Genomic DNA, 24,933 nt, shown 5'->3' with positions numbered 1-24,933 from the left:
AAATAAAAGATTTTCAAGACAAAATGTTCATTTTGTACTCACTTTCTCCCTCCCCTCTCTGCTTTGAAGCCTCCCAAATGACTGTACTTAATCTCTATTTACAGCACAGTAGATGATCCTGGCCAGGTCTTCCCCCACCATTAGAATACTTTTGTGGTTGTTCCACTCTGGGGCCTAAATTATTTGGCAAACTTCTCTGTGTTATATTCTAAAAGAAAATTGGCTCTGGGAGATATCGGTTTCTTTCTGCCCATCCTCAACAAGATGTGATAGAAATGCTTATTAAGGAGGAGTAGTGGGAAATAACATTCAGATGTATATTAAAAGCACTACTGCCCCTGTTGCTGCCAAAAATGCCCTGCTCTCATTTTGGAATCAGGCAATTTGACAGTGGCTGCAAATCACAAAGCACAGCCGGGACAGCAACCACCAGTAGTGGCACGCTACCAGGTCTTGTACAAATGTAGAATATGGAAGACTTCTCACTTCACCTCATTCTGCTTGCATCTGCACTGCTGTGAGGTAATAAGCTTTAGAAAAAGAACCATTTTCAGTTCCCAGTAAATGACACAGGACGAGCTACGTGCATTAATCAGAGACATCAGCTGTTAATTCTCACTGTACAGCACTGGGAATGAAAACACATCATCTTCAAAAATGACTTTTCCTTTTGAGAATTCTCCCAACTGAACATGTACTAAAAAAGGTATTCTGATCAGATAAAATTTATGCAGGAAAAGATGACAGTTCTTGATAGATTCGTTGCTCTAAAAATCTAACTACTACCTTTACAGCCATGGCACAACGCAGGGAACTAAGAGGCTTCGCGCTCCCCCTCCTGGTTTTGTGGTAAACTACAACTTTTTTTTTTACACAACACAAACGTTGCCTGAAACACAAAAACTGAAGACATTTCAGAATTTATACAGAAACTAAATACACTTTAAAAGGTGGCCTGCAGAACTACTGAGTGCCAATTTTAGTAATTGGCCATTCACGATAAACGTTACCACCCCCTAAAATCTCTCATGCATTTTAGAAGCATGAGAAAAAGCTTATTTTTGAGTCACTGTTTTCTTTTTCTGAGGGCAGGAAGGGGTTTGGGGCTTTTTGGGAGGTGGGAGAGGAGGTGGTGTTGTTCTAAATGTGCCTCTACTCAAAAAGAAAAAGCAAACTTACTATAAGGAAAAGAAGAAACCCCTTTGGGAAATTACTGGACCTTGTGTAAACATTTTCTATATCGATTTAACTCCAAATGAGAAATGCAATTTTACTATAGGCAATATTTATTTGTTCATTTTTATAAAATGAAATGATATTTTACACGTAGCCATCAAACATAAAAGCAGAATTTTAGTCAACCTTTAATATTACAGGTGCTCAAAGGATATAGGCCATTTTACAATTCAGTAATAGCTCCCGATTCAGTCACATATAAAAATAACTGCACATACAGGGGACACACACTGCTGCAGAACTGAAAGAAACGTTCTGTTATTTAGTGCTACAGTGGCTTTAAAAGTAAAACCTGGAGCTGGGAAGAAAGTACTGTGCCAGAGTCCCACGTATCTACTCTCAAGAATTTAAACATTAGGATTCTTACAAAAAAAAAAAAATTAAAAATAAAAATCACACTTTACCTTATCATACAGCATCCACCCAATGTATTTTAAGTAGCTATCATTTAAAAAAGCATCTGGGTATGTTTTAATCCATCTGCCAATTTCTTCAATGCAAGTTGCGCGGATCTCAGGGATCACATCACTGTGAAATTACAACATTTCAATATTAATATATTTAACATATCTAATATAGTAATTATATTATTTGCAATATTTTTATCTTCTAGAATTGCAGAAGCACATATAATAATAAAAATATTACAAGTATTTTTGTCTTCAACAGATAATTAGGCCACTTTAGCTACAAATGTTTCATGCACTAATTACTTTGTAATTCTGGGCATTCTCTCAGTCACAAATGCACTGCTCTATGGCCAGCATGAAGAACTTCAGAAACCTATTTGAGAGGTCCTTTTGTAAGACAAAATTCTTTAAAATAGCGTAACTGCTACATTTTCCTTGATACTATCAGTGCCTCCAGGATGTTTAACTTGATTCTGCTTTCTGGGCAACCTGAGCAAGAGTTTCTTGGGAATGCACATACACATCACTGCTTTATTTTTATTCTTACCGGTAACGGTTTAGAAAAGTCCCTTTGAAAATAGCATTCATCATATTCTGTATCTCCAGAAGCTTATGTTCATACTGGAATACACAAAGAGAACTGAATGTTAACATTGGTGCCACAATTCACTAGATATGAAAAATCTGCATCAGTGCACTTACAATACTACTGTGGTTCAAATTGCTAGTGTTTACACATAGTATACCAATACAAAATAAGGGGTCTGTATCTACACTAGCAATTGGCCTTTTTATAGCTACACCTGGGTGAAAGGTTTATCAGGTACAAGCTGCTAGCCTGGATAACAAAGTACTTGTTTGATATAGTGAATCTTGATCTATCAAGACACAGAAAGATATACTACAACTATTAAGCAATCTTCACATATAGGCTCAAATTCTCTTTTTATTCACTTAAACAGAGGTAAGAAATGCAGACCAGGGAATTTTCAAAATGCACCTATTCCATAATAAGCATGTATTTAAGCAAGCCCTGAACACAGAGAAGCCCATGGACATCCAAAGCTCAGAACACAGATAACTGATTCTAAAGTCAGGAGAGAGGAAACTATGCTTGATATTCATACTTCCTATCACCTCCACCCTAAAGACAGAATTATTTCTTACAGTTATAGGTCTGTCTCTGGGAGGTAATAAGAAGCTGTCTGGCTGAACAGGGAAGAAATGACAGAAACTGAACAGCAAGAAAGATATAGGTCATAGCTAAAGTTACAACCATTTTTACAATGCATTACTTACACAGAGATGACAGCTATCCTGTGTCCTTTTTCATTCACTGAAATTCAGTTCAAGAACCAACATTTTGGCTTGTAATTTGTATAAACATATGAAAAACTGCACACCCACACCACCAGAGCTACTGATGTAAACACATGTGTGTTTAAATCCGTATTTGTGTAGAGATCAACGGCTAATGATAGCAATTTAGAGAAGCAATTGCTAGATAGTAATTATCTAGAGAAGCAAGACATCACAAGTTAACAGCACATATGGCAGTTATTACCTTAGACATTTTTAGTACCACTCAATCTAGCCAGTCACAACTGCGCTGCACCATGCATTAGATAAATACATAAACCTTAAAGAACCGCAGTGACCCAAACGCAAGCTGTCAGTGATCCCTCTTCACACTTCTCCCATAGAGGACACCTGCCTAACCTCTTTCCTTTTTCTCTCTAGCTGATCAAGTCTGTAATTGGTCCTCTTGCCACTTATCCTCTTCTTCTCCACCTCATATAATCTTTGAGCATTGTGCTTGTTCACATCAAGGTTCAGACGTACACTTAGAACTGCTGTCAGAAGTTTCATTGCTAAAAAGGAAACAAACCCAACATAGTTATCTTAGCTCAGAGATATGTAGCATAAATACATCCACCACTTTACCACAAAAAGGATATGGTTAACCACACCCAGTTTATTATATAAAATACAAACACTACTAGATTATAGTAATTAGTTTTAAAATACAGTGTTTATTTTAAAGGCAGACAATGATCAAAAAAGGAAAATCTAGTTACATTCCTGGTGATTTACAACCTCTGGCCAAAGTTCCAATCAGAGAATTAATTTACTGGACAACTCTTCTTACATCCTGTAATTTTAATTTTTCTGCAAAAGGATCTAGAGTTGTGGAACTGATCTTCAGTTAAAAAAAAAAAAAAAGGAAAAAAGCAAATACACCATACAACCCAACAGTGAAGCTGGCCCATAAAAAGGCCAGGAATCTTAATATTTTACTTGAATTAACAAAAATTCACATTCATCTAAGGATCACTAGATGGTTTGCATAGACTTCAAGGGGAGTTTTGAGCCTCCAAAGCAAACAGTGTACTTTGGAACAAATTATACTTTAAGTGCTTTTTGTAGGGCAAAGAGTATTTACTGGCTTTAGAAAAAAAATACAAGTAGTATCTTTAGTATCATGCGCATGAAACAAAACTGTCTAACAAGGAATATTATTTTTAGCATAGGAACCACAGGAGTAGCAGCATTCCAATGAAAGCTTTTTCAGGTGAAGCATTTAATGCAACCCATTACATTAAGTAGTGGAGGGAACCAACTAAGAAAATAAAAACCTGAAAAAATCAGTCTTGGGGGGAAGTAATCAGAACACAGCATAATTCTAAAGTTAATCATGCCAGGCATTAAAGAAAATTTCTTTATAAAGAAAAAATTGGCCTAGATCTTGCATCTAAAGCATTCAAATTCCATTCCGAAACACCTGGGAACAAATAATTTATATTACAGTAACATACAGCAGGAGGAAGGCACTGTCAGTGCATAAGACAGCCTTTCAATTTGAAGCCATTCTGTTTGCACACAAGTCAACAAAACTCTGTGAATTATTTTACCTGCCAAAGTGCTTGTGTGTCTAAATGCTCTGACCATGGAGTCTGCTAAGCCCGTAAGCAGTGAGATGACAGTGTCCATCAAGTAGCTATCATACAGGATGCTGCACTGACATTGTTGGACAAGCACGGCAATAAATTCACAGAAATTGGCCTTGAATTTCTTCCAATAGGGTCCTGTTCTGATCAATGGGTAGTCTTCATTGCCCTACATAAGAAAAAAGTCAACAGAAAACACAGTAATTACAAATGCAGTTTTGTTTGTGCACACCATTTACATCTCTCTCACTGAATATCAGAGTTTTGCTGACAGCTTCACCTCAGTTCCTCCATAGCTTCTTTTACAGTTATTAACTTCAAAGTAGGGACACACAACTAGTTTACAAGCAAGCCCTGAGACAAACTAGCTTCATCAGAGCTACACTGTTACAATAGCTCACATCTGAAAGCAACGTATGCGAGACAGCTGTCAACAAACAGGTGTGAGAGGGCATGTGAAGCCACAGCATGGCAAGTAACTTTCATTGGCATAAACCACAAGCCTCTTGTACATCCTCACAGTTAGTAATGTTTCCCCACTTCACCATCCTACCTGTTCCTGTAAATGCATGCTAAAATCCAGGAGAAAACTGAAGTGACTGAAAAGTGAAAATGAACAACTGTGGTGTGAGCAGGACAGGACTGTTTTCCTCAGCAGCACCACCATCTTAAGGAGTTTATCAAAGGCTACAGCTTCATGACAAATACACCTATACCACTGGCACCTAGATCTCTGAAAACCTCCACAGAAATAATAGAATCACAGAATGGTTCAGGTTGGAAGGGTCCTCAAAAATCACCGAGTTCCAACCCCCTCACTGTGCCACAGTGGGGCACAGAATGAGGCAGAGGTATGAATGGAGCCAGGGAACTCCAAAGCTTCACCCACTATGGAAAATTTCATCCTAAAGGTAGGCCACTGCTCAGCTGGTCTTCTCTTGTAGCTTTCTTTCCAAAGCAAAGGAACCACTGCTTTCTTGAAAAATAAACTCAAACACAGACTGATTTCAGGGATGTCTGCAACCCAAAGCACACTGGGAGTTTAGAATTTGGAATGCATTCCTAATCAGGCTGTAAGAATCAGTTCAGAGTCTAACAGCAGTGGCAAGTGCCAAGACAGACAAAACAACTTCAGGAAATACCTACTTTATAACCAAATTTTACTCCTCAGCCTGAAAAGCAGCACAAATACAGGAAGACATCTCACTTTTTAAGAGCATTTCTACTGTCCACGTTCATCACACCAGGATAGTGTTTAATGGTAACGTGCATACTGTAAATATACAGACAGCACAATGTGCACATCACCTAAATTTAGGCATCTAACCTAGGGATACCCTTAGATTCCCCCCCTGACCAGCAACTCTGCTTCTTCCAAAGAACTATTCAAATCATTCAGCTGAGGCTCCTGCTCTGATTCATCCTGGATATGTTTCTTTCTTTCTTTCATACAGAGTCTATGGAAAGACAGCAAAGTCAAACTGAAGTGCCAACAAGGAGTTAAGTGAATTCCTCACAATGCTGCAAGCCTTGTATGGGAAGAAGCATAACAGAGAAATACTTCTGTTCTCAAAATATTATTCCAAACATTTCTGTTTGCAAAATAATGTTTTGATGAAACAAGCCTTTGAACAGATTTATCTGCCAAAACCTCTGTGTGCACACATGTGCAAGCATGTGCTATACGACAGTTACAGAAAACGACAAGAGCACTACCATGTGTACTGGCCAAGTAACTGTCAGGATCCAGGGATAGGCGATGAACTTCTTGTACTGCAACCCACTTTCCTGCAGTGCATGAGACAAAACGTTAAAAGCTTTTCGTTAAAATGGCACATAAAGATATCACAAACCATGCATCATATTTAAAAGGCTATTAAAACTTAAGGCAACATGCATTACAGGTGGCTCATAACAATCCAATACATTAAATAAAAATCTAATTCCTTCTTGTCTCAGTATTTTTATTTATTTATAACCAGTTATGGAAGGAAAAAAAAACAACACTTTTATGCAAAACCTGAGTTTTCATGCTACAAGAGACAACTTGTTTTTAAAATTTATAAGCAAACATATACAAGGTATAAACCTCATTATTAATTCTAAGATATGGCTTCGCAGCAAGTCTTAAGTATTTATGCCTTTGCACTAGGCACTGTAAAATACCTAAATTCTGGAAAACTGTTCTGAGCTTTTCAAATTATAGAGAAATGTTTTCATTCCGTGACATGATTCAGAGATGTTTCCTCAACTCTAGAATTATTCCAAGACAAAAGGCATGACATCTACAGTTATTTATTAGGCTCAGTGAAACACCACAAATATTTCTACTCCCATCTGGTTGTACGGTTATCTTTATGTACAGTTATCAAACTTAACTCTTCCATTGCTTAACACTGCAGTAACAAAGAGAGGGAAAGAAACCTATGGAAGAACAAAGAAAGAACTGCAAGAAATAAAATGCCACATACAAGAAGAAAAGCAGAAAAGAGAAACAAAATAGTTTATGAAAGAGGGAAAAGAACAAGCAGTGGTCCTAAAAACAAGCTTCTCTCTCCACTGAAGAATACCATTGCCCACAAAGCTATCGAGCCTGTATGCCTCGATGACCATATTAAAGCCCTTCTCTGCTTCCAAAGCCAGAACAAGTTTACACAGAATCAAAGAAAGACTGAAATTGAGAAGGACTCTTTGAGGTCATCTAACCCAATGCCATCTGCTCAAGCAGGGTCAGCCAGAGCAGGCTGCCCAGTGCCATGTGACTGGTACCCCCTGCTCCCAGACCCTGCTAATGTGGTTAACATAACTAACGCCATTTTATAAGGCAAGCAGCTATTCTTTGTGAGCAAGTGGGTCATGTATTTATTCCATTTCCCTCATTATCAGGAACCTGAAGGTCCTATGAACCAAGTAGACAAATCAAACAGGTTTTTTCTTCCCCTTCCTACAGGTCTCAAGGTTCCTGGGCACAAGGCTGATTATTGCCTCCCTTACTGGCCTTGAAGGTTCCAGGCACCTCGCCAGCTAGGCATTGGCAATGACCCCATCACAGAACAGGGAAGTGTCACAGCACCCAGAGCACTGTCCATAAAATCAAGTAGTTGCAAGTGGGGAACTTGGACCAGAGCTGTTGCTGGACAGTGAGACACGTGGACCTATGACCCATGATGGCAGCAACACCTCCACCATCATTTGCTTCCTCTGAGGACTGAGTGACTCTTTCTCTTTTATATGATTTACAAGTCTGGATTATGATTGTTATGTAGTCAATCATGTATTAAGATTTGACCTGATATGCAGAGGGTCCAGGTGATGAGAAATTACAGGTTAAATTTATCATAAATTCTGTATTACTAAGGTGATTAGAAATCATAACTGAATTTGGATTATAAATTCTATATTATGCTACTATATTGATTCTGCTTGTAGAAATCTCATGACATTCTAATAATAAATTCTCTGCTATACTAATATCTTGTTAAGAAAATAAAACTAAGAATCTCTAAAAGAACCTATCTGCCCCCTCAGTGCTAGGATAAGTGAAAAGGTTACAGAGCTGTACCACATCCAGACAAATGCTAATAATAATCATATCTTTGTACTTTCCAGAGTGCCTATTCTATGATGAGTGCTATTCAGGGTTAATCTAGTTAGGAAAGAAATGCCAGATTACTAATTCATATAGCCAGACATGTATCAGACAATTTCTGTCAAAAACCAGCTCAAGTGTTACTACGCTTCTAAAACGAAGAAAACCACATTGGCAAATTCATCCTCTGTGGGAATTTCTACAGCATCTGGTCTTTGAGAGATGCTCAGTTAAAGCAAGGCTGATGGCTGCTGCCTGACAAATCAATTCAGAGGTGGCAAATACAGAAGAAAAGCACAGAAGCAACTGAGAGAGTGCTGCAGAAAATTTGATGTTGGCATAATTAACCAAGGAGCAGTCAAACAGAGAAATAGTATTGTAAAGCTATGCATTTTTCTTAACAATCCTCAAGAAATTAGATATTCACTATTGTTTTGACAATTATCTAAAACTCAGAAATACATTTTTCTTCTTTCATACGGCAAGACACAACTCTAAAAATTCAGATTACCAGGAAAACAGAAGGGGAAGATTCAAATAAAAATATCAGCTAAAAAAAAATAAATCTTCAATTAGTTCATCACTCACCTACAATTGTATTTTTAAAAGGACCTATCAACCAAATACCAAAGGAACTGTTTACCTTCTGCAATGGTGGGTTATATTTACCTTCTTAAAGTCACTATGAAAAGAACTCCTAAGAGAAAGGCAGATTCATGAAGACGACAGTTAGCCCGAATAAAACCCTGAAAATAAGAGTGGCTTACAGAAAAAAATTATCCTGCTACTGCTAAAATGGGTCATTAGAACACCAAATTTATCTTAAAATTTCCAAATCTCCTAAATTAAGGAAATGGGACACAGCTCCCGTTAAGCAGCAGAAACTCTGTCCAGGTTGGCTATTAACGTAGAGCCTACTGTTTATATAAACAACACATGCAAACTCAAAGCTTTGCCTACCTCATCAAAGTTCTCTGTCATTTTTTGCATGACATCTTTCTTGTGCAAACTTTGAAACATCTCTGCTGTTACCATGCCTAGAAAAGTAGCATTTCAAAAAGAGTTACCAACACCTTATTATATTAATCAAGTCCAAAACACAGCAAGAATTTTATATAAAATTTAGAAACATGTAGGACAGACTCTCTGCTTTATCTCTGTTTACACTGGTAAGGACAATATAGATATAGAAAGACATATAAATTCATTTATAGTAGAAAATACTCATGAACCAAAACTGAAATTCACATTAGGAATTCTGCCCTGTGGGGTCTGGCATGGGTGTTTTCTCTGTCCATTCATTTGCTTCAAGGATTTACTAACATTTTGCCCACTGCTAGTCAAGGGCCCCAAAACACTTCCCCTAAGAGAAAGCAAAAGACCAGAAAACAAAAACAAAACTGTGAAGTGTAAAATCATAGTCATAGAATGGTTTGGGTTGGAAGGGACCTTAAAGGTCAGCCAGTTACAACCCTCCTGCCACAGGCAGGAACACCTTCCACTAAACCAGGTTGCTCAAAGCCCCACTCAACCTGGCCTTGAACACTGCCAGGGATGGGGCAGCCACAGCTTCCCTGGGCAACCTGTGCCAGTGCCTCACCACCCTCACAGTGAAGAATTTCTTCCTAATACCTAATCTAAATGTACTCTCTTTCAGTTTAAAGCCATTCCCCCTTGTCCTGTCACAACACAACATTGTAAGAAGTCCCTCTCCAGATTTCTCATAGGCCTAGCTGCTTAAATACACTCAAAAGTTCAAGCTAACAGAACAGCCTTCTTAAAACTCTTCCTTGCCATCCTGAAGCATTTCACTAGCAGACAGTCCCCAGACAGTCTCAATGTTTGTATGAAATAGACAGCATCATAAGTCTCTTGTAAAAGTAACACAAGAGGGTTGAGGGAAGAGATTCCCTTTCCAGCCACCAAAGTAGGGAGCTTAATTTCCTTGTTGTTTATATTCAAAAAGAGATACTAGCCAAACAAAAGATACTAGGAAGTTATGAAACAAATGGCAACTGAAATTTTATGTTTTAAAACATTGGATTTCAATTAGTACAGTCATCACAACCATTTTCCCTATATGGGGATTCTGCAAAGCAATGTGACATGCCATTTCAGAAACCTGACCTTGCAAACCATGTTTAAATGCAACTCTGGGAGCTGGTATGCTATAAACACAGTCAAGGAATTTAACCAGTAATATTCTTTACTATTAGGCCTTACCATCTGGAGTCCATCTTAACAAACAGTACAGATTATAAATACATAATTTTCCATTTTAGAAAGCATACTTCAGACTACTCTCACCCACAGACAATCAAAAGGGATACTAAGAGGGTAAATTACCTTGACAGCCCGAACACTGAATGAAGAAGTTGATCAGATCTAAAAGTGCCACATTCCTGTCTTGTTTATAAGCTTCAACCCAGTCATCTACTACAGACTAGAAAAGATTAAAGAAACTCGTTAGTCAGGAGCTGAACACAGCATGCTGCACTCCACTAACGACATCCATGACAAGGACACAAACTAACATTGTTCTATCTACATTAAATTATAAAAACGAGAATAAACTCCACACCATTTTGTTCCATTTCTAATAGCACATAAAAAAAAAAAAGACACTTTCTGGGGCAAAATGAAGTCTTGAACTGCTCATTCACAAGTTCTGCTCAGGGCAATGTTGCCATTCACAGATGCTTTGCTTCTTGTTAATAGGGAAAACAGCCACAGCTTCAATTAATTTAATATAAATCAACCAAAACATCATCCTCCTGACTTCTTGCCAGCACCCAGGTAATGGTTTCACTTAAAAATAAAAAATTAAACACCTCACAACACATTTAACCTCTGCACAATCTACTAATTAATATTAGCAACTGTTTCTGGGAGTTGTCTTCTTCAGCACCCTATTTGTGCAGTAGCCTGAAACAGTTCACATACCACACTGAAGCTGAAAACCAACTCCAAATTTCATTTCTAGGGCAGTACAGCCTGTATGTGACACAGGCCTGCTGGGGCAGGCCATCCAGGCTTCAACCCACTTCTAGTGCCACACAGGTCTAATGAGTTCTTGCAGCAGCAGTACAGACTTCAGCTGCTGCCTTTCCAAGCCCTTCACATTATGATTTGCACAGCAATTTATGATTTCCACAGCAAAAGCTGAGCTCTTCAAGGAGCTCTACTCAAGTTAACGCAGCTATAGCATGGCAAACGTCCATCCACAGAAACATCTTGAAAAACTGAGGTCTTGCATCCAAAATATAAATGTACTTTTCATGTGTGCACACAAGCACTTTGCTTACAGACACTACATAGTAGAGACATAGGTATAACCCTGTATAAGAATATTTGGGCTCCAGGTTTTAATCCTTCGTACATATAGACAAACATAATATATGCTCACAGAGTATGGGGAGGTGGGCTTCCTCACAGTGAAGAAAATTTTTAACTACACAGAGGCAAGGGGAACCTGACTATTTTGCAAAATGCTGTCAAACTGTATTGGAATGGAGGTAAAAAAAAAAAAAAAACAACAACAACAAAAAAAAACAAAAAAAAAAAAAAAAAAAAAAATTTGCTAATTTCTTGAAGATGCATTCTTTTCAACAGTCATGCTCATAAAAGTTTTCCAGTCAAACATATTTCTTCTCCACCTGTGCCAAAACAGACCAAAATTTCAGTGCTCCAGAGTATAACTGAAATGAGCACTCTATCTATCTATCTATCTTCCCTCCACCAACTCCTTTCAGAATTCAGAACCAGAAATACCTGCATGGCCTGCTTCCCCATGCTAACCACTTCAAACAACGTAACCGCCTCAACCACTTGGCCATTCTGCAGCCGGCTCACTCTTTTGCTACTGGCAGAACTTCTCCTTATGTTCTCACACTGCTGTGGGACCTTCCGCTTCTCTCTCTGAAATGAGTCAAGTAAAAAAGATGTGAGAAAACATAACACATAACAGCCAATACCTAAATTATCCCCTAATAACAAGTCTATTTTACTCTCATTGTAATGATTTCCCCAGGGTGCTAACTTTTAAGCTTCAAGGACACAAAGTCTTATCAAACATGACCATACTGTAAGGGAATGAAAGAAAGGGTTTACCAGTTTGAATTTTATCTCAACAATGAGTCATAATCATAGGAATGTATAACAGGAAAGAAGCTTCTGACCAGTTGTGTACTATCCAGAAGGCATTTTTCAGTGGCAGCTGTAGTTTCTGCAGAATAGACAGCAAGCACAGAAACTCTTCTACATCTTTTCACTCACAGGGTAAACACAGAACCTTCAAATTAACATCAGCTACACACAATACACAACTAAGGAAAAACACTCACTGAAATGAACTGACTGTTTAAAAGCCAGCACTGAGGTTCTGACACCAAACAAAATTTGAGGTCAAGCTGCATCCAGTGACTAGACTGCATACAGATGCATGTTTGGGGTTCAGCTGTAAGTTATTTTTCTCCTTCTTAGTAGCTGGTGCAGTGCTGTGTTTTGGTTTTAGTCTGAGAACAATGCTGATAACACACCTATGTTTTCAGTTGTTGCTAAGCAGCACTTACCCTGATCAAGGACTTTTCAGTCTCATGCTCTGCCAGTGAGGAGGGACAAAAGAAGCCGGGCGGAAGCAGAGACCTGACCCAAACTAGCCAAAGGGGTATTCCATACCACAGCACATCATGCCTAGTATATGAAATGGTGGGAGTTAGCCAGAAGGCCCAGATCAGTGCTCTGGTTTGGCTGGGTATCAGTCAGCAGGTGGTGAGCAATTGTATTTCTTGTGTTTTATTATTTTCTCTTCCAATTTTCCCCTTTCAGTTTCATATTCACTCCCCTTGTTATTTCCCCATCATTATTGTTATTATTGATGCTAGTAGTACTAGTTTTCTATTACACTTTAGTTATTGAACTGTTCTTATCTCAACCTCTGGCATTTACATTCCTTCAATTCTCCTCCCCACTCCTCTGAGAGCATGGGGGAGGAAGAACAGGGGTGAGTGAGTGGCTGCATGGTTCCAAGTTACCCGCTGGGCTTAAACCACAACAATGTATCATATTATGATCGGTTTATGTAATACTCAATTTTGTAACAATTGAATGAGACAGAAAATAAATTCCTATTTAATAAACATGGGGGGGGTATTTTAAAAATCAACTTACTGGTGTTTTCAGGTTGCCATTTCTCACACAGCTGCCATTCTGCACAGCAGACTCAGGCACAGTCTCATCATGGACAGCATTCTCTCTGAAGTGTAATGGATACATTGAAGAGGTTAGCAGTGAGAACACAAAACTACGCTTCAATACAAACAACAGAAGAAATCAAGAGCTTATATAGGTATTTAAATGTTTTTAATTACTTGTTTGGAAATTATGTCATTTTGTTACTAGAAACAAAACAGCTGACTTTAAAAGTACACCAGAAATTTGGGGCCTTTTTCAAACTATTTGCTTTCCTGCAAGATACACTGAAAACCAGCAAAACTATCAAAGATATCAAGAAAGTAGAAAGCAAGTAAATGAAACAGAATCCTGATGTTGACTTAAGCCAGCATTTGCTGACTGAAGAGCTCTGCACTATGAAACAATAACATGAGTATGCATTCACTTTGTGAGTTCTCTAAACAAAAGAACGTAATAACATTTGATGGGTCTACAATTTGAAGCAAGAGGAAGAAACTGTTTTACCTTGTCTATAAAACATGCTGAAGAAAAAAGACATAAGAAATTTCATTTGAAGGTCATTGCTAGTATGATGGAGGAAAATAAAGATGCACCTTCTGGGAGATCTGAAGCCATACATTTATCTGCAATGAAATCATGCCACTTTTCATCGTTCTCAGGGCTAACAATAGGCTTTGCCAAAGGTCACATCTGAACAGATGAGCTGGATCCCACTTGTGCAGCAGGTCCAGTACTGGTAGCTGACTGCTATGGCCTCCTTTTAAACTATGGTGGCCAGGACATGAAGCTAGTTGACTCATACTATAAGGCACCAAAAAAAAGAGTAAATATAAGAGTGTACAGTTACTTTCATTTTGTGATACTGCTGCAACAAGAAAGTGTGCTAACACAAATGATCACTTTACAAATTATAAAACAGTGTATTACACTGTAAGACACAGTCAACTCTCCAATATCTACTGTTGGCTAACCCAGACGGAGAATTAACTGTGCTGTGGAGGCAAAACCAGCTCAACTCCAGCTAGGTTTATCAGTGCCAGATAACCACTATTGCTGTCTTCCCAAGACTGTTTCAGTCAGACATTGCCTCTGTAAAGCAAATCCCGAGGCTGAATAGCATCAACTGCAGGACCAAGGTCCTGATGTTATTTTATTAGTGTGAGCAGACAGAAGTTCATAGTTAACAAATCTCCATTTACTTTTTTAATCTATTGGCACACTTTACCATAAGCGATGTAGAATTAGGTCTCCAAAGACTCCTATAAAAATTCTATATAAATATAAAACTCTAAATATATCAACATTCTAAATACAATGATGCAAATGCTTAACTTCCCTACAGAGAAAAGTCCCATGAAAGTTAAATTCAATTAATGTCTTGTTATAGAGAAGTTCAGAATATGCCTCAGTGCTTGACAGATGGAAGCCAAGAAACATATTCAAGGCAAACCAATCACTACATCAGTTCATCCTACCAATACTCATGTCACAGAAAAGAGAGGGATGAGCTATATAGTTCACAAGTGAGTCAGCAATAGTTTGCAAAAGTTTTCAAATGTTTTCTTTGATTTGCAATTGCAAGTCACAGAGATTAAGTGTCTCAAGCACCACCAGAGACTTCCTAGTTGAAAAGAAAAGCAGCAAGAGACAGCAACATGTACTGCTTTTCTGATGCCAGTCAGCTCTTCCCAGATCCTTCTACAGACCACAAATCAACAAAAAGAACCCAAACATGTTCATCAAGGAGCTACTTATCCTAGGTAGTTAAATCCTTCCACTCTTGATTTCAAAGCAGTATGCTACATTATGGGGCTGGACTAACATGTTCTGACTCGCATCATTTCACTAGAACTACAAGTCTGATGCCAGCCAACATCATGATAACATGTGCTACCTGTTGCTGCATTATACCTAAACATAACGCTCAACACACTCTCAAAAACTTTTCCTGATTTGTTTGCATGCACTATTTAGCAACTTGCTCCACCCCATCATAAAAATAAATGCCTTGTATTTGATTACAGCAACTATATTTGATTCCAAGATGAATTAAAACAAATAACTAAAAAATCATCACTGCTGCAGGACAGTTCAGTCAAGTACTTGTCTAATCATGCACGACTTCTAGTATCTGTCTAGAATATACTTCTCTGAAGTTTTAACTCATGTGTCTTTTCCCAAGAACATCTTGAAGGATGGCGCTACAGATGGTATCTACTTGCCCTGTGCTATTTAGTCAGCTTATGCCAGGCAAAATGTACCTGTAGCAAAAGGGGCTCCACAAAGTAAGGGAATGCCTGGTATATGCTTAACAAAGCTCAGCAAAGCCTGCAAGAATAAGAAAGCAGATGATCGATAACTTCCTCACATTGGGCTAACAACGCCAAGTAAAGCAACATCTCTGTGATGAAACCAGTTAGAGTAACTTTCACACATGCACTAAGGCATCTGTCTTAAAACACTCAACAAATGCAAAAAGCACTAAATACTAATATTAAAAAGCCATTTACTTTTCTGAACTGCTTTGGTTATCAGTGCACCACAGCACATAGCAACGCCATAGGAAGCACCATGCTACAACAGACAATCTACACAGAAGTCGAGATTTTTAAAATACAGGCATTATCAACACTCATGTTTTTCCTTTCTCTTTTTTCCCTTTTAATACTGGTGTTTCCAGTAAGACTGTTCATAAGGCAGGTACTTAAACATTCGCAGGAACTAGACCAGAGCCTAGAAACCAAACTTCATGAAACCACTTAGAGATCAACAGAGATGTTTTGGTTGAGTTTTTATTTGCACAACTAAGTTTCTGTTGAAGAAACTGTTAAAAGAATTAAGATGTCCTCTAACCTTCTTGAGCAAAGTAGGAACCATTGGATCTAGTTGAGGATGACGTGATCAATTCTGCAGCAGTTCTTATACATCTCTCTATTTAATATCTTTTCAACTATAGGAGTGCAACTGTAGGTTTGACAAATTTTGAACTAGTGGGTTTTTTGCTCTCCTCTGCTAGTCTATACCATACCGAGCACTTTTGTATACCTAAATTCACTGCCTCATGCTGGTAAGAAACAATTCCCTGCTATTCACTTTGTTTCCATCAGCAATCAGTAGGAAAGCACAGGCATTCCTATCTTAGCCTAATTTTCGCTTTTATACCCTGTATGGCTCTGACTCATTTTGATCTCATACGCCTGCCACAATACAGTCCTTTCACTAGCACTGGAAGTACTAGTGATGAGATAAAAAATCTTGAAGTTGGAAGGAGGCGAAGTCCTTCATCTAGTCCTCAAACACAATACTGTTCCAAGAATTTCTGAATTCAGTTTTCTCATTTCAATAAACATTTGGAGCAGATTTAGTGACTCACCCTTAAAAAGAAAGCTACCTATTTAACAAAGATAACATTGCTTTAGCTGCATAAAAGGAACAATTAACCTATGTTACTGGAAGAATCCTACATAGACTTTTAAAATTAGAAATTTCAACACAGCTGTTTCATCTTTTAGAAGCAACATAAGAAACTCAGGTAAGCAATTGCCAGATGCCCTTCTGACACTTTCACAAGTAAGAGGCTGGCTTCAGATGAAACATACTGGAAAGGACATATGGGAAGCTATATTAATTGTTATCATGGAATATGAGGAATACACCTCTCACCCTTTGTTAGAGCTTAATGAAGCAAAAGACCTAGAGCAGACATCCTCAGAAGGTGGCAGGATCAGCAAAGATTGGGCTGCAATGAATGCATGCAGCACTGGACTCCTAAGCAGCTTCACCCTTTGAAACTAGACAAGATATGTCCAAATGCTTTAGCTTTACCTTTTATCTATTTGTATCTGCTCTAGTAGAACTTCTAAATACCACTTTGCAGACAATGATATGAATATATTTGGTTCATAGATCACCTCAACTGATGACTGGAGAAATACATTATGAAAGGAAGAAGACATGACATATCCTAATTAAAAAAAAAAAAAAAGAGAAGCAATTCCCTCTTCAGTGCCAACAGGCAGATTACAGATTACTTAGCAGTCTTCCTGCTCAGTATCCCCAAATCCACAGCTGAAGTGAACATGTGTTGACTATCAATCTGCCCTTTTTTTTTTTTCCTCAAAGTAGGTTTATTTCCACTGTGGTGAATAATCACAGAATCATAGAATGGTTTGGGTTGGAAGAGACCTTAAAGACCACCTGGTTCCAACCCCCCTGCCACAGGGGTGCACAGAATAAGGCACAGAAAAGCTTGCAAGGCCAAGGTTCCTGCATAAAGCACTACATTAAGAAGAGGCTAAACAATACATAAAGGGAATAAAGTGGAGAAATTAGTAACAAGACATAGTGCATAGCAAATCCCTGCTTTTTCCCCCTCCCACCAAAACAACACATGATAGACTGCCCAGTATCTGTGGGGCACAAATTCAAGGGACAGCACCTTAATTTACCAATAAATTCTACAGGCAACCTCTGACAGGTCTTACTTTTGGCTGGGAAGGTTATTGGCTGTGTTGGGCTCGGCTATCATTTCCGCTACATTATTTCAGCAGTATAGGCAGCAAGCTAACAAGAGCAGCACTTCTTTTGAGGCAATTCACCAAGATCAGTAGTGCTAAAAACTTATCAAGGCTCTACTTCTTGCGGGTGAAACAGCAGCCAAAAACTGTCAAGAAAAGAGGAAAAAAAAAAGAAAGAGAATTAATTCATAGAACCATAGAATGGTTTGGGTTGGAAGGGACCAGTTACAACCCTCCTGCCACAGGCAGGAACACCTTCCACTAGACCAGGTTGCTCAAAGCCCACTCCAGCCTGGCCTTGAACACTGCCAGGGATGGGGCAGCCACACCTTCTCTGGGCAACCTGTGCCAGTGCCTCACCACTCTCATAGTAAAGGACTTCTTCCTAATATCTAATCTAAATGTAACTCTTTCAGTTTAAAGTTATTACCCTCTTGTCCTATCCTTACATGCCCTTGTAAAAAGCTCTTCTCCGGCTTTCCTGTAGGCCCCCTTTAGGTACCGGAAGGCTGCTATAAGGTCTCTCCAAAGACCTTCTCCAGGCTGAACAAGCCCAGCTCTCTCAAGCCTCTCTTCATAGAAGTGCTCCAGCCCTCTGATCATCCTTGTCGACTCCTCTGGACACACTGCAACAGTTCCAGGCAGCTCCCTCAAAACCAAGTCGGAAAGGCCCCCGCAAAACCAGTCCGCAGAAAGGGATGCGACTCCGAGAAACACATTACTTCAGGCAGGCGAATTCGCAGATGGCACCTCAGGAGCCCTGAGGCGGCAGCGCTACAAAGCCGCCGCCCGTGAGAGAGCCTTAAGTTCCCACGGCCATACGGCCAGCTGAACCCTCCTCTCCCGGGGCAGACCCCGCAACGCCGGCGGCCCGCACCCCGCACAGGCAGGGCTGCCTCAGGAACAACACCGTCGCCGTGATGGGACGCAACGGGCGGCGGCTCGGCGCGGGAAGCCCGAGACCCGAGACCCCGGGTCGTGCCAGAGAAGTATGAAACGCGGTGCGTCAAACCCGGGGCCTGTCACTCACCTGCGCCGTGGCCGCGCTCCGCAGGCCGGGGTACGCGCCCACACCGCCCCTTGGCTGGCCACTCTCCCACCCCTTACTGCGGCGGCCTGAGCCCGTCTGCAGACCCGCGTCAATCACGGCCCATCCCTCCGCGCCGCCCGGCCTATCAGAGGCGTGGGCCGCTGTCACGTGGCTCGATACCGCCCATTCGGGGCGCGTTAATGCCGTCGGGCTTCCGTAGTGGCCGGGGCGAGGGTTGGATGGACAGGGTTGTGGTGGTGTCTGCAGCTGTTTTGACCGGAGGAGGGGTGATTATGGGGCCTGGCCGCATCTCGCAGTCGTTCCTTGCGCGCTGCCGGCTCCTGGTGGCGGCTCTCGGCGCGGCCCGCTGCCATGGCGGGCTGCTGTCCGCCCGCCCGCTCAGCGCCGCCTCTGGCCTGCGGGCTCCCCAGCGGCCGCCGGGCAGGAGTGAACCACCACGGGCGGGCGGCGGAGGGCGGTGGAACGGAGCGGCGAGCGCCGGCGGGGATGAAGAAGAAGAAGAAGAAGAAGAGGAGGAGGAGGAGGAGGAGGAGGAGGAGGAGGCGGCGGAGCTGGAGGAGCTGCTGGGCCCCTCTCCTCTGGCCGTGGAGCCCGGCGTGCAGCGCGTGGTCGTGGTGCACCCGGCGGTCAAGTGGGGCCCAAAGAAATCGCCGCTCACCACTGGTGCGTGGCCGCGCCGGGGCTGGGGTATGGGGAGGCTTCGGACGGTCACCCGACAGTGGGTCCTGCCAGCCAGCCGCGCCACTTCTCGGTTTTCTCCCGTTCTAGGTCTCTATGGCCCGCAGGAGTACTTGTAGGGAGTGAGTGCCATTAGCGTAAAGTAGATCCGTTACTGGAGTGGTAAAATAGAAATGCTGTCTGGGACAGCTAGCGAAATACAGGCTCTGATAAAGTCTTTGTGGCTGATCTCTGATAACCTTTTAAGAGACAATGTGCTGTCAGTGAGTGTTAGCAGATCTGTGCTTTGACTTTTGGATCACCATGGCTTTGGGGCTTGGAGAGCAGAACGACTCTGTGTATGGAGCTTTAAGGTTGCTTAAGGAAATAGAAGTGTTTCACCCTTCTTAGCAGAACGTTAATAGCCTTCAGGAGTCCTGCACTCTTAGGCTTACACAGGAGTTGGGTGAAAAGCAAGAATACTCTCCTGGCATCATCATATGGCTTGGGTTGGAAGGCACCTTAGAGATCATCTAGTTCCAGCCCCTCTGCCATGGACAGAAGAAGTTCCTCAAAGCCCCATCCAACCTGGCCTTGACCACTTAATGGAAATTATCTAAATATAAAGCTGTCAAGTGAAGTGTGTTAGAGCAACATCCTCAGCAAAACAGCCCAGACCTGCAGAAAGTAGGTTTTCCTGGGGTGCATCTAAATCCTTGTAGCTGTCTAATATATAGGTATTAATCATGCACAATTAAGATATATTATTAACTTGATATTCCTTGAAATGTTTCTCTGATTACAAAGTTGGAAAGGATTAAGCATCTCATAAGTTAGCTTTTTGTATATAGACAGTTTATATATGATTCCTCTTGTACTCTGATTTTGTGATGAACCTAAATCTCATTTAGGTTTTTTTAGTACTGCTTATTATAACAAATTGTTATGTTGCAGAAAAAGGTTGTAACCTTTTCAAAATTTACATAAGCAGTCCCATTTTACAACTGAAAAATAAATAAAATATGAAGGCACCTTTCTGTCCAGACATGCAGAAGAATGGCAGTGATCCGTTTCCATTTATTTACGCCCTCCAGATGAAGAGCCTGAATTCTGAACAAATGGTTTGGACTGATTGTTGAAACACCACAGGTACAACAGGAAATCTTACAAGGACCACTAACAATATGAGGAGGAAGAGGATTGTGGTTATCTTTAAAAATGTATTACCTTTTTGACCAGGGTAACATTTGATATATAAATTTGGCTTTGAGATGTAGAAGAAATTGGAAAATCTGTTATGAAAGGAGGAAAAGTGGGGGAAATCAAAACTGGATATTCTGATCTGATACCACAGAATGGTTGAGGCTGGAAAGGACCACCAGAGGTCATCTAGCGCAACCTCCCTGCTCAGGCAAGGTCAACTAGAACACATTGCTCAGGATTGGGTCTTGAATCTCATGGGAAGGAGACTGAACAATGTCTCTATGCAATTTATTCCAGTGCTCAGTCACCCTCACAGTAAAGTTTTTCCTTGTGTTCAGGTGGAATTTCTTTTGTTTCAGTTTATGCCCCTGCCTCTCATCTTATTGCCTGGCACCACTGAGTCTGGCTTCATCCTCTTGAAGCCCTCCCTTCAGATACTTATACACATTGATCAGATCACCCCTGAGCATTCTCTTCTCTAGGATGAACAGGCCCAGCTCTCTCTGCCTTTCCTCATATGAAAGATGCTCCAGACCCTTAATAATCATAGTAGCACTTCACTGGACTTGCTTCAGGAGCTTCATGTCTCTCTTTTGCTGGGGAGCCAGAATTGGACACAGTATACCAAGTGAGGCCTCACCACAGCAGAGTAGAGGGGGAGGATGACCTCCTTCAACCTGCTGGCAATCCTCTTGCTAATGCACCCCAAGATACTACTGGCCTTCTTGGCCACAAGGGCACATTGCTGGCTCATGGACAACTATTATCTACCAGGATATGCCCATGTAGTGTTTGTCATTTCACAAAGTCCTCAGAAGTCAGTGCTTTGCCATGTAGTTGTGGTTTTTTTAAAGTGACTGATGAACCAGAATACAGGATCGGAATCTGCTGGTTTTATCAAGTCATAAATCAGTGTAAGTCCTTTATGAAAAAGTAGCAGTAGGATATGTCATATTAGTAATTCTTTAAATATTGCCACAATACACAAAGGAATTAATCACACAGGTTTGTGCTCATCTGAAATAACATAATTTATTTTCCAGCTAGTTAGTTATTTCACTTGTTAAGGCAAAAAGCTTGATAATTTCTTTGCTGACAATACAGTTAAAAATTCCTCTAGATCAACAACCATGGAAATAATTTGTACTGGTAGAAAGATGCTTTGTGTGATAAAATTGCATCAAAGTAGAAGTAAATTACTCTGATTAGAGGCAAGACATTTTGCTCCTTATGCAATAGGTTGATATAAATAGCCTCGTAGAATTTTAGTGTAGCTTACTGTTTCCCTTTTCATGCATGTACTATAGTTATTGGAAATCTGGGCGAAGTTATAATGGTATATTGCAATCTTTTTTTTTTCTTTTTTGTATTCCTAAAGCTGAATTACAGGTTGCTGAAGCCGTTGCTCTTGTAGATACCCTTCAGAACTGGACAGTTTTAGATAAAATAGTTATTCCTACAAAAAATCCTGACAAGAAATTAATTTTTGGCAAAGGAAACTTCCAGGTTTTAACAGGTAAGGAGGGAGATTTTTCAGTCCTGCAGCATTCTAAATGGAAGGTTTCTGCAGTTGAACTGTTTAAAGATATGTAAGAAAGCTGAAGAGAGAATGTTGTTCATCCATCGTGCAGGTTTGCAAACAAGCATCAAAGAATTTTCTTAAGGTTACAAAGCAGCACAGAGTACAATTAATCTGAGATCACTGAAAATGTGTGAGTCAACTTAATCCCTACATTCATGTGACTGACACAAGTGAAACTGGCGTCTGTTCTTGACATAGTACTAAACTCGTGCAATTACAACTGTTCTGTGAGCAAAGAACATGATGCCATTTGAATATTTTATGAGCATTCTGCTCTGTGCAAAATGGTTTTATATTCTGTGAATTTTAAAAAGAGAATTGACATTTAACACTGTATTTTGCAATGGTTATCCATCTTTTAGAAAAGATTAAAAAATTGCCCCAAGTGACAGCTGTCTTCTTGAATGTGGAAAGAATATCTTCACTAACAAAGGTAATTAAATAGAGTATAAAATAAGTTTCTTTGAATCACTATTGTTCAGAAGCTCTTGATTTTACAAGAAGTAGGGTCAGTTATGACACTGAATTCGCAAGTGGTAATATATGTGGCCACCTGGACACACCTGGAGTTTTGTTGAAAGGAAACTTAATTCCTTTTACATTTGTCTGGTAGATATTTATGTATTTCCAGCTCTTGTGCATGAAATTTTCGAGCAATCTAATAGCCATGCTCCTGCATTTACCACTGACCCCACTGAAAATGTTGAAAAAGTTACTTAGGGTCTTTTTTTCACAAATTAAAGGTGACAGCCTAGCTTTTGTTATGAAGAATGTCAACATTTTGGATTAGCTATATGCAGAAGTTTTTATACTTACATGGATAGTGTCTTTATTTTCCCATAGTTCTGTGGACACTGTACTGTATTTTTAATACGAGGTGTAAATTCAGAGCAAGCTTGTATTTAAATGTTTCAAATACTGAAACTTTAATTCCTAACCCTTAAATAGAAACCATATTTTAAATGGATGGGGAAAGGAGCATGATTCACTTTTTTGAACACTAGGAGTAAAACAACTGGTACACAAACTATAGATGCTCTTTGAAATGCTTAGACAAACTGAAATACATGCTTTTTAGGTTTTTTTGTGTATACAGCATCATACAGGGTGTAAAATGCATGCAAAATCCATAAGCAAACATAATGCTTTGCTGGTAGTTTTGAACGCTTTCTCTGATTATAAAATGAACAGAGATGGTAAATATCTCTAATAAAGTTATTTTAAGCACTGTATTGATAAAATGTAAGTTGAAAATGTTTCATTTCAATTTTCTAGTTGATATTCCCTAATTTATAGTATGTGTTCTTACAGTTCTGCATTTGCTAAAAAGTTTTTCTTGTACAGATCTGAACCTTAAGAGCAATTTGATAGGGTTAATTCAAGAAAGCGCTTGAGAACATGTGTGAAACAAGCATTCTGGATTTTAGAGAGAGCAGAGGGGACCTATTGCATACTTTAAGTGTCTTTTGCTGAATTAGAACAAAGGTGGGGAGGGTTGTTTGGGTTTTGGTTCGTTGATTGGGGTTTTTCAAGTATTTTGTTAAAAGCTGCTTAGGAAATAGTTTTTTTGCCTTGCTGTCTATAATTTGTTTGTTTTATTTTGGTATTTTTTTTTCTTTTTCCTCTATTATCCCTATCATTTCCCATCACAGCATTTCATAATTATTTTTTTACAAGGACTTAACCACTGAGATTCTTGATTCTGAGATAATGCTGTTAAGGGCTGTTGTCAGAATCTGTCAAAGGCAGTGGAAGGATTCTTAATAGGTATAGACATAAAGTTCTGCCCTCTAAACTTTCTTTAACACCTTTCTTCATGGTCAACCAGTTTTGCCTTTGTGTGCTCATAATCATTGCCCATCCACTGAAATGGAATCCTCTTAAGTTCAAGTGTCCTGAAATCCTCTAAGGTCAAGTGTCCATCAGCTAACTGTAACTGTAGTGCTATGTAGGAATTGATCTACAGATTGTGTGGGGGACAGAAAACATCTAGGTTATTTTGTCTTACATGGCTAAAGAAAGAACTAGAAGATGCCTGGGGTGTGAAAGTCTTTGACAGATACACGGTTGTACTTCACATTTTTCGTTGTAATGCCCGGACCAAAGAAGCAAAACTTCAGATAGCACTGGCTGAAATTCCACTTCTCAGGTACCTTGAGCTGTGCAAATCACGTACTGATATTCACATAGTTTAGTGACTATTTCTTTACAGCAACAAAACTTATAGTACTATACTATGAAGAAAAATGACACCATTTGTGTCATATATGGTATAGACGTTTGTACATGGCAGTTGGTGTGAGTTGCATGGATGCATCAGGACCATCTTTGGCTCTCTGAAATTTCAGAATAGCCATTATAACTTGCTAAAAGAGTTGCACGCTTTTTCAAACCACATTGAGAAGCTAGGAAAATGTGGAAATCTGTTGCCATGCTTCTCACCATGACCAGGTTTTATTTAAAGCTCTGTCATTTAGCGGTTTTGTTTGTGCTATTAGAATATCACTACTGCTTCACATTTGTTAGGCATTTTAGGATAGCTTGATT

At 39.8% G+C, this 24,933-nt stretch overlaps 2 protein-coding genes across 5 annotated transcripts in view; one reads left to right on the top strand and one right to left on the bottom strand.

The window, feature by feature from the left end:
* The window catches only part of LOC134168675 (cohesin subunit SA-2-like), a 58,585-nt gene extending 39,644 nt beyond the window's left edge, over window positions 1–18,941 (bottom strand). The window contains exons 1-11 of one of the 3 annotated variants that reach the window (XM_062628648.1): window positions 18,924–18,941; window positions 17,861–18,039; window positions 13,353–13,437; window positions 11,955–12,101; window positions 10,530–10,626; window positions 9,144–9,220; window positions 6,311–6,382; window positions 4,559–4,763; window positions 3,366–3,517; window positions 2,194–2,267; window positions 1,641–1,764 (exon numbers count right to left, since the gene is read on the bottom strand). In XM_062628648.1, coding sequence (XP_062484632.1) covers window positions 1,641–1,764; window positions 2,194–2,267; window positions 3,366–3,517; window positions 4,559–4,763; window positions 6,311–6,382; window positions 9,144–9,220; window positions 10,530–10,626; window positions 11,955–12,101; window positions 13,353–13,437; window positions 17,861–17,904 — 1,077 coding nt within the window. In that variant the 5' untranslated portion in view covers window positions 17,905–18,039; window positions 18,924–18,941. Of the gene's footprint in view, window positions 1–1,640; window positions 1,765–2,193; window positions 2,268–3,365; window positions 3,518–4,558; window positions 4,764–6,310; window positions 6,383–9,143; window positions 9,221–10,529; window positions 10,627–11,954; window positions 12,102–12,293; window positions 12,409–13,352; window positions 13,438–13,880; window positions 13,899–17,860; window positions 18,040–18,923 lie in introns of those variants that run through there. The other 2 variants (XM_062628650.1, XM_062628649.1) reach the window with 2 other exon arrangements.
* Window positions 18,942–19,191: 250 nt separating this feature from the next.
* Window positions 19,192–24,933, top strand: part of GTPBP6 (GTP binding protein 6 (putative)) — an 11,347-nt gene continuing 5,605 nt past the window's right edge. The window contains exons 1-4 of one of the 2 annotated variants that reach the window (XM_062628645.1): window positions 19,192–19,607; window positions 22,194–22,320; window positions 22,749–22,819; window positions 24,405–24,535. In XM_062628645.1, the coding sequence (XP_062484629.1) occupies window positions 19,296–19,607; window positions 22,194–22,320; window positions 22,749–22,819; window positions 24,405–24,535 (641 nt within the window). In that variant the 5' untranslated portion in view covers window positions 19,192–19,295. Of the gene's footprint in view, window positions 19,608–22,182; window positions 22,321–22,748; window positions 22,820–24,404; window positions 24,536–24,933 lie in introns of both variants that reach the window. The other variant, XM_062628643.1, reaches the window with a different exon arrangement.

This window comes from Pezoporus occidentalis, unplaced genomic scaffold (genome assembly GCF_034315485.1).
Source record: "Pezoporus occidentalis ecotype Australia unplaced genomic scaffold, CSIRO_AGI_Poc_V1 ctg32, whole genome shotgun sequence".
Classification (NCBI taxonomy): domain Eukaryota; kingdom Metazoa; phylum Chordata; class Aves; order Psittaciformes; family Psittacidae; genus Pezoporus; species Pezoporus occidentalis.
This window is presented reverse-complemented; position numbering and strand designations above follow the sequence as displayed.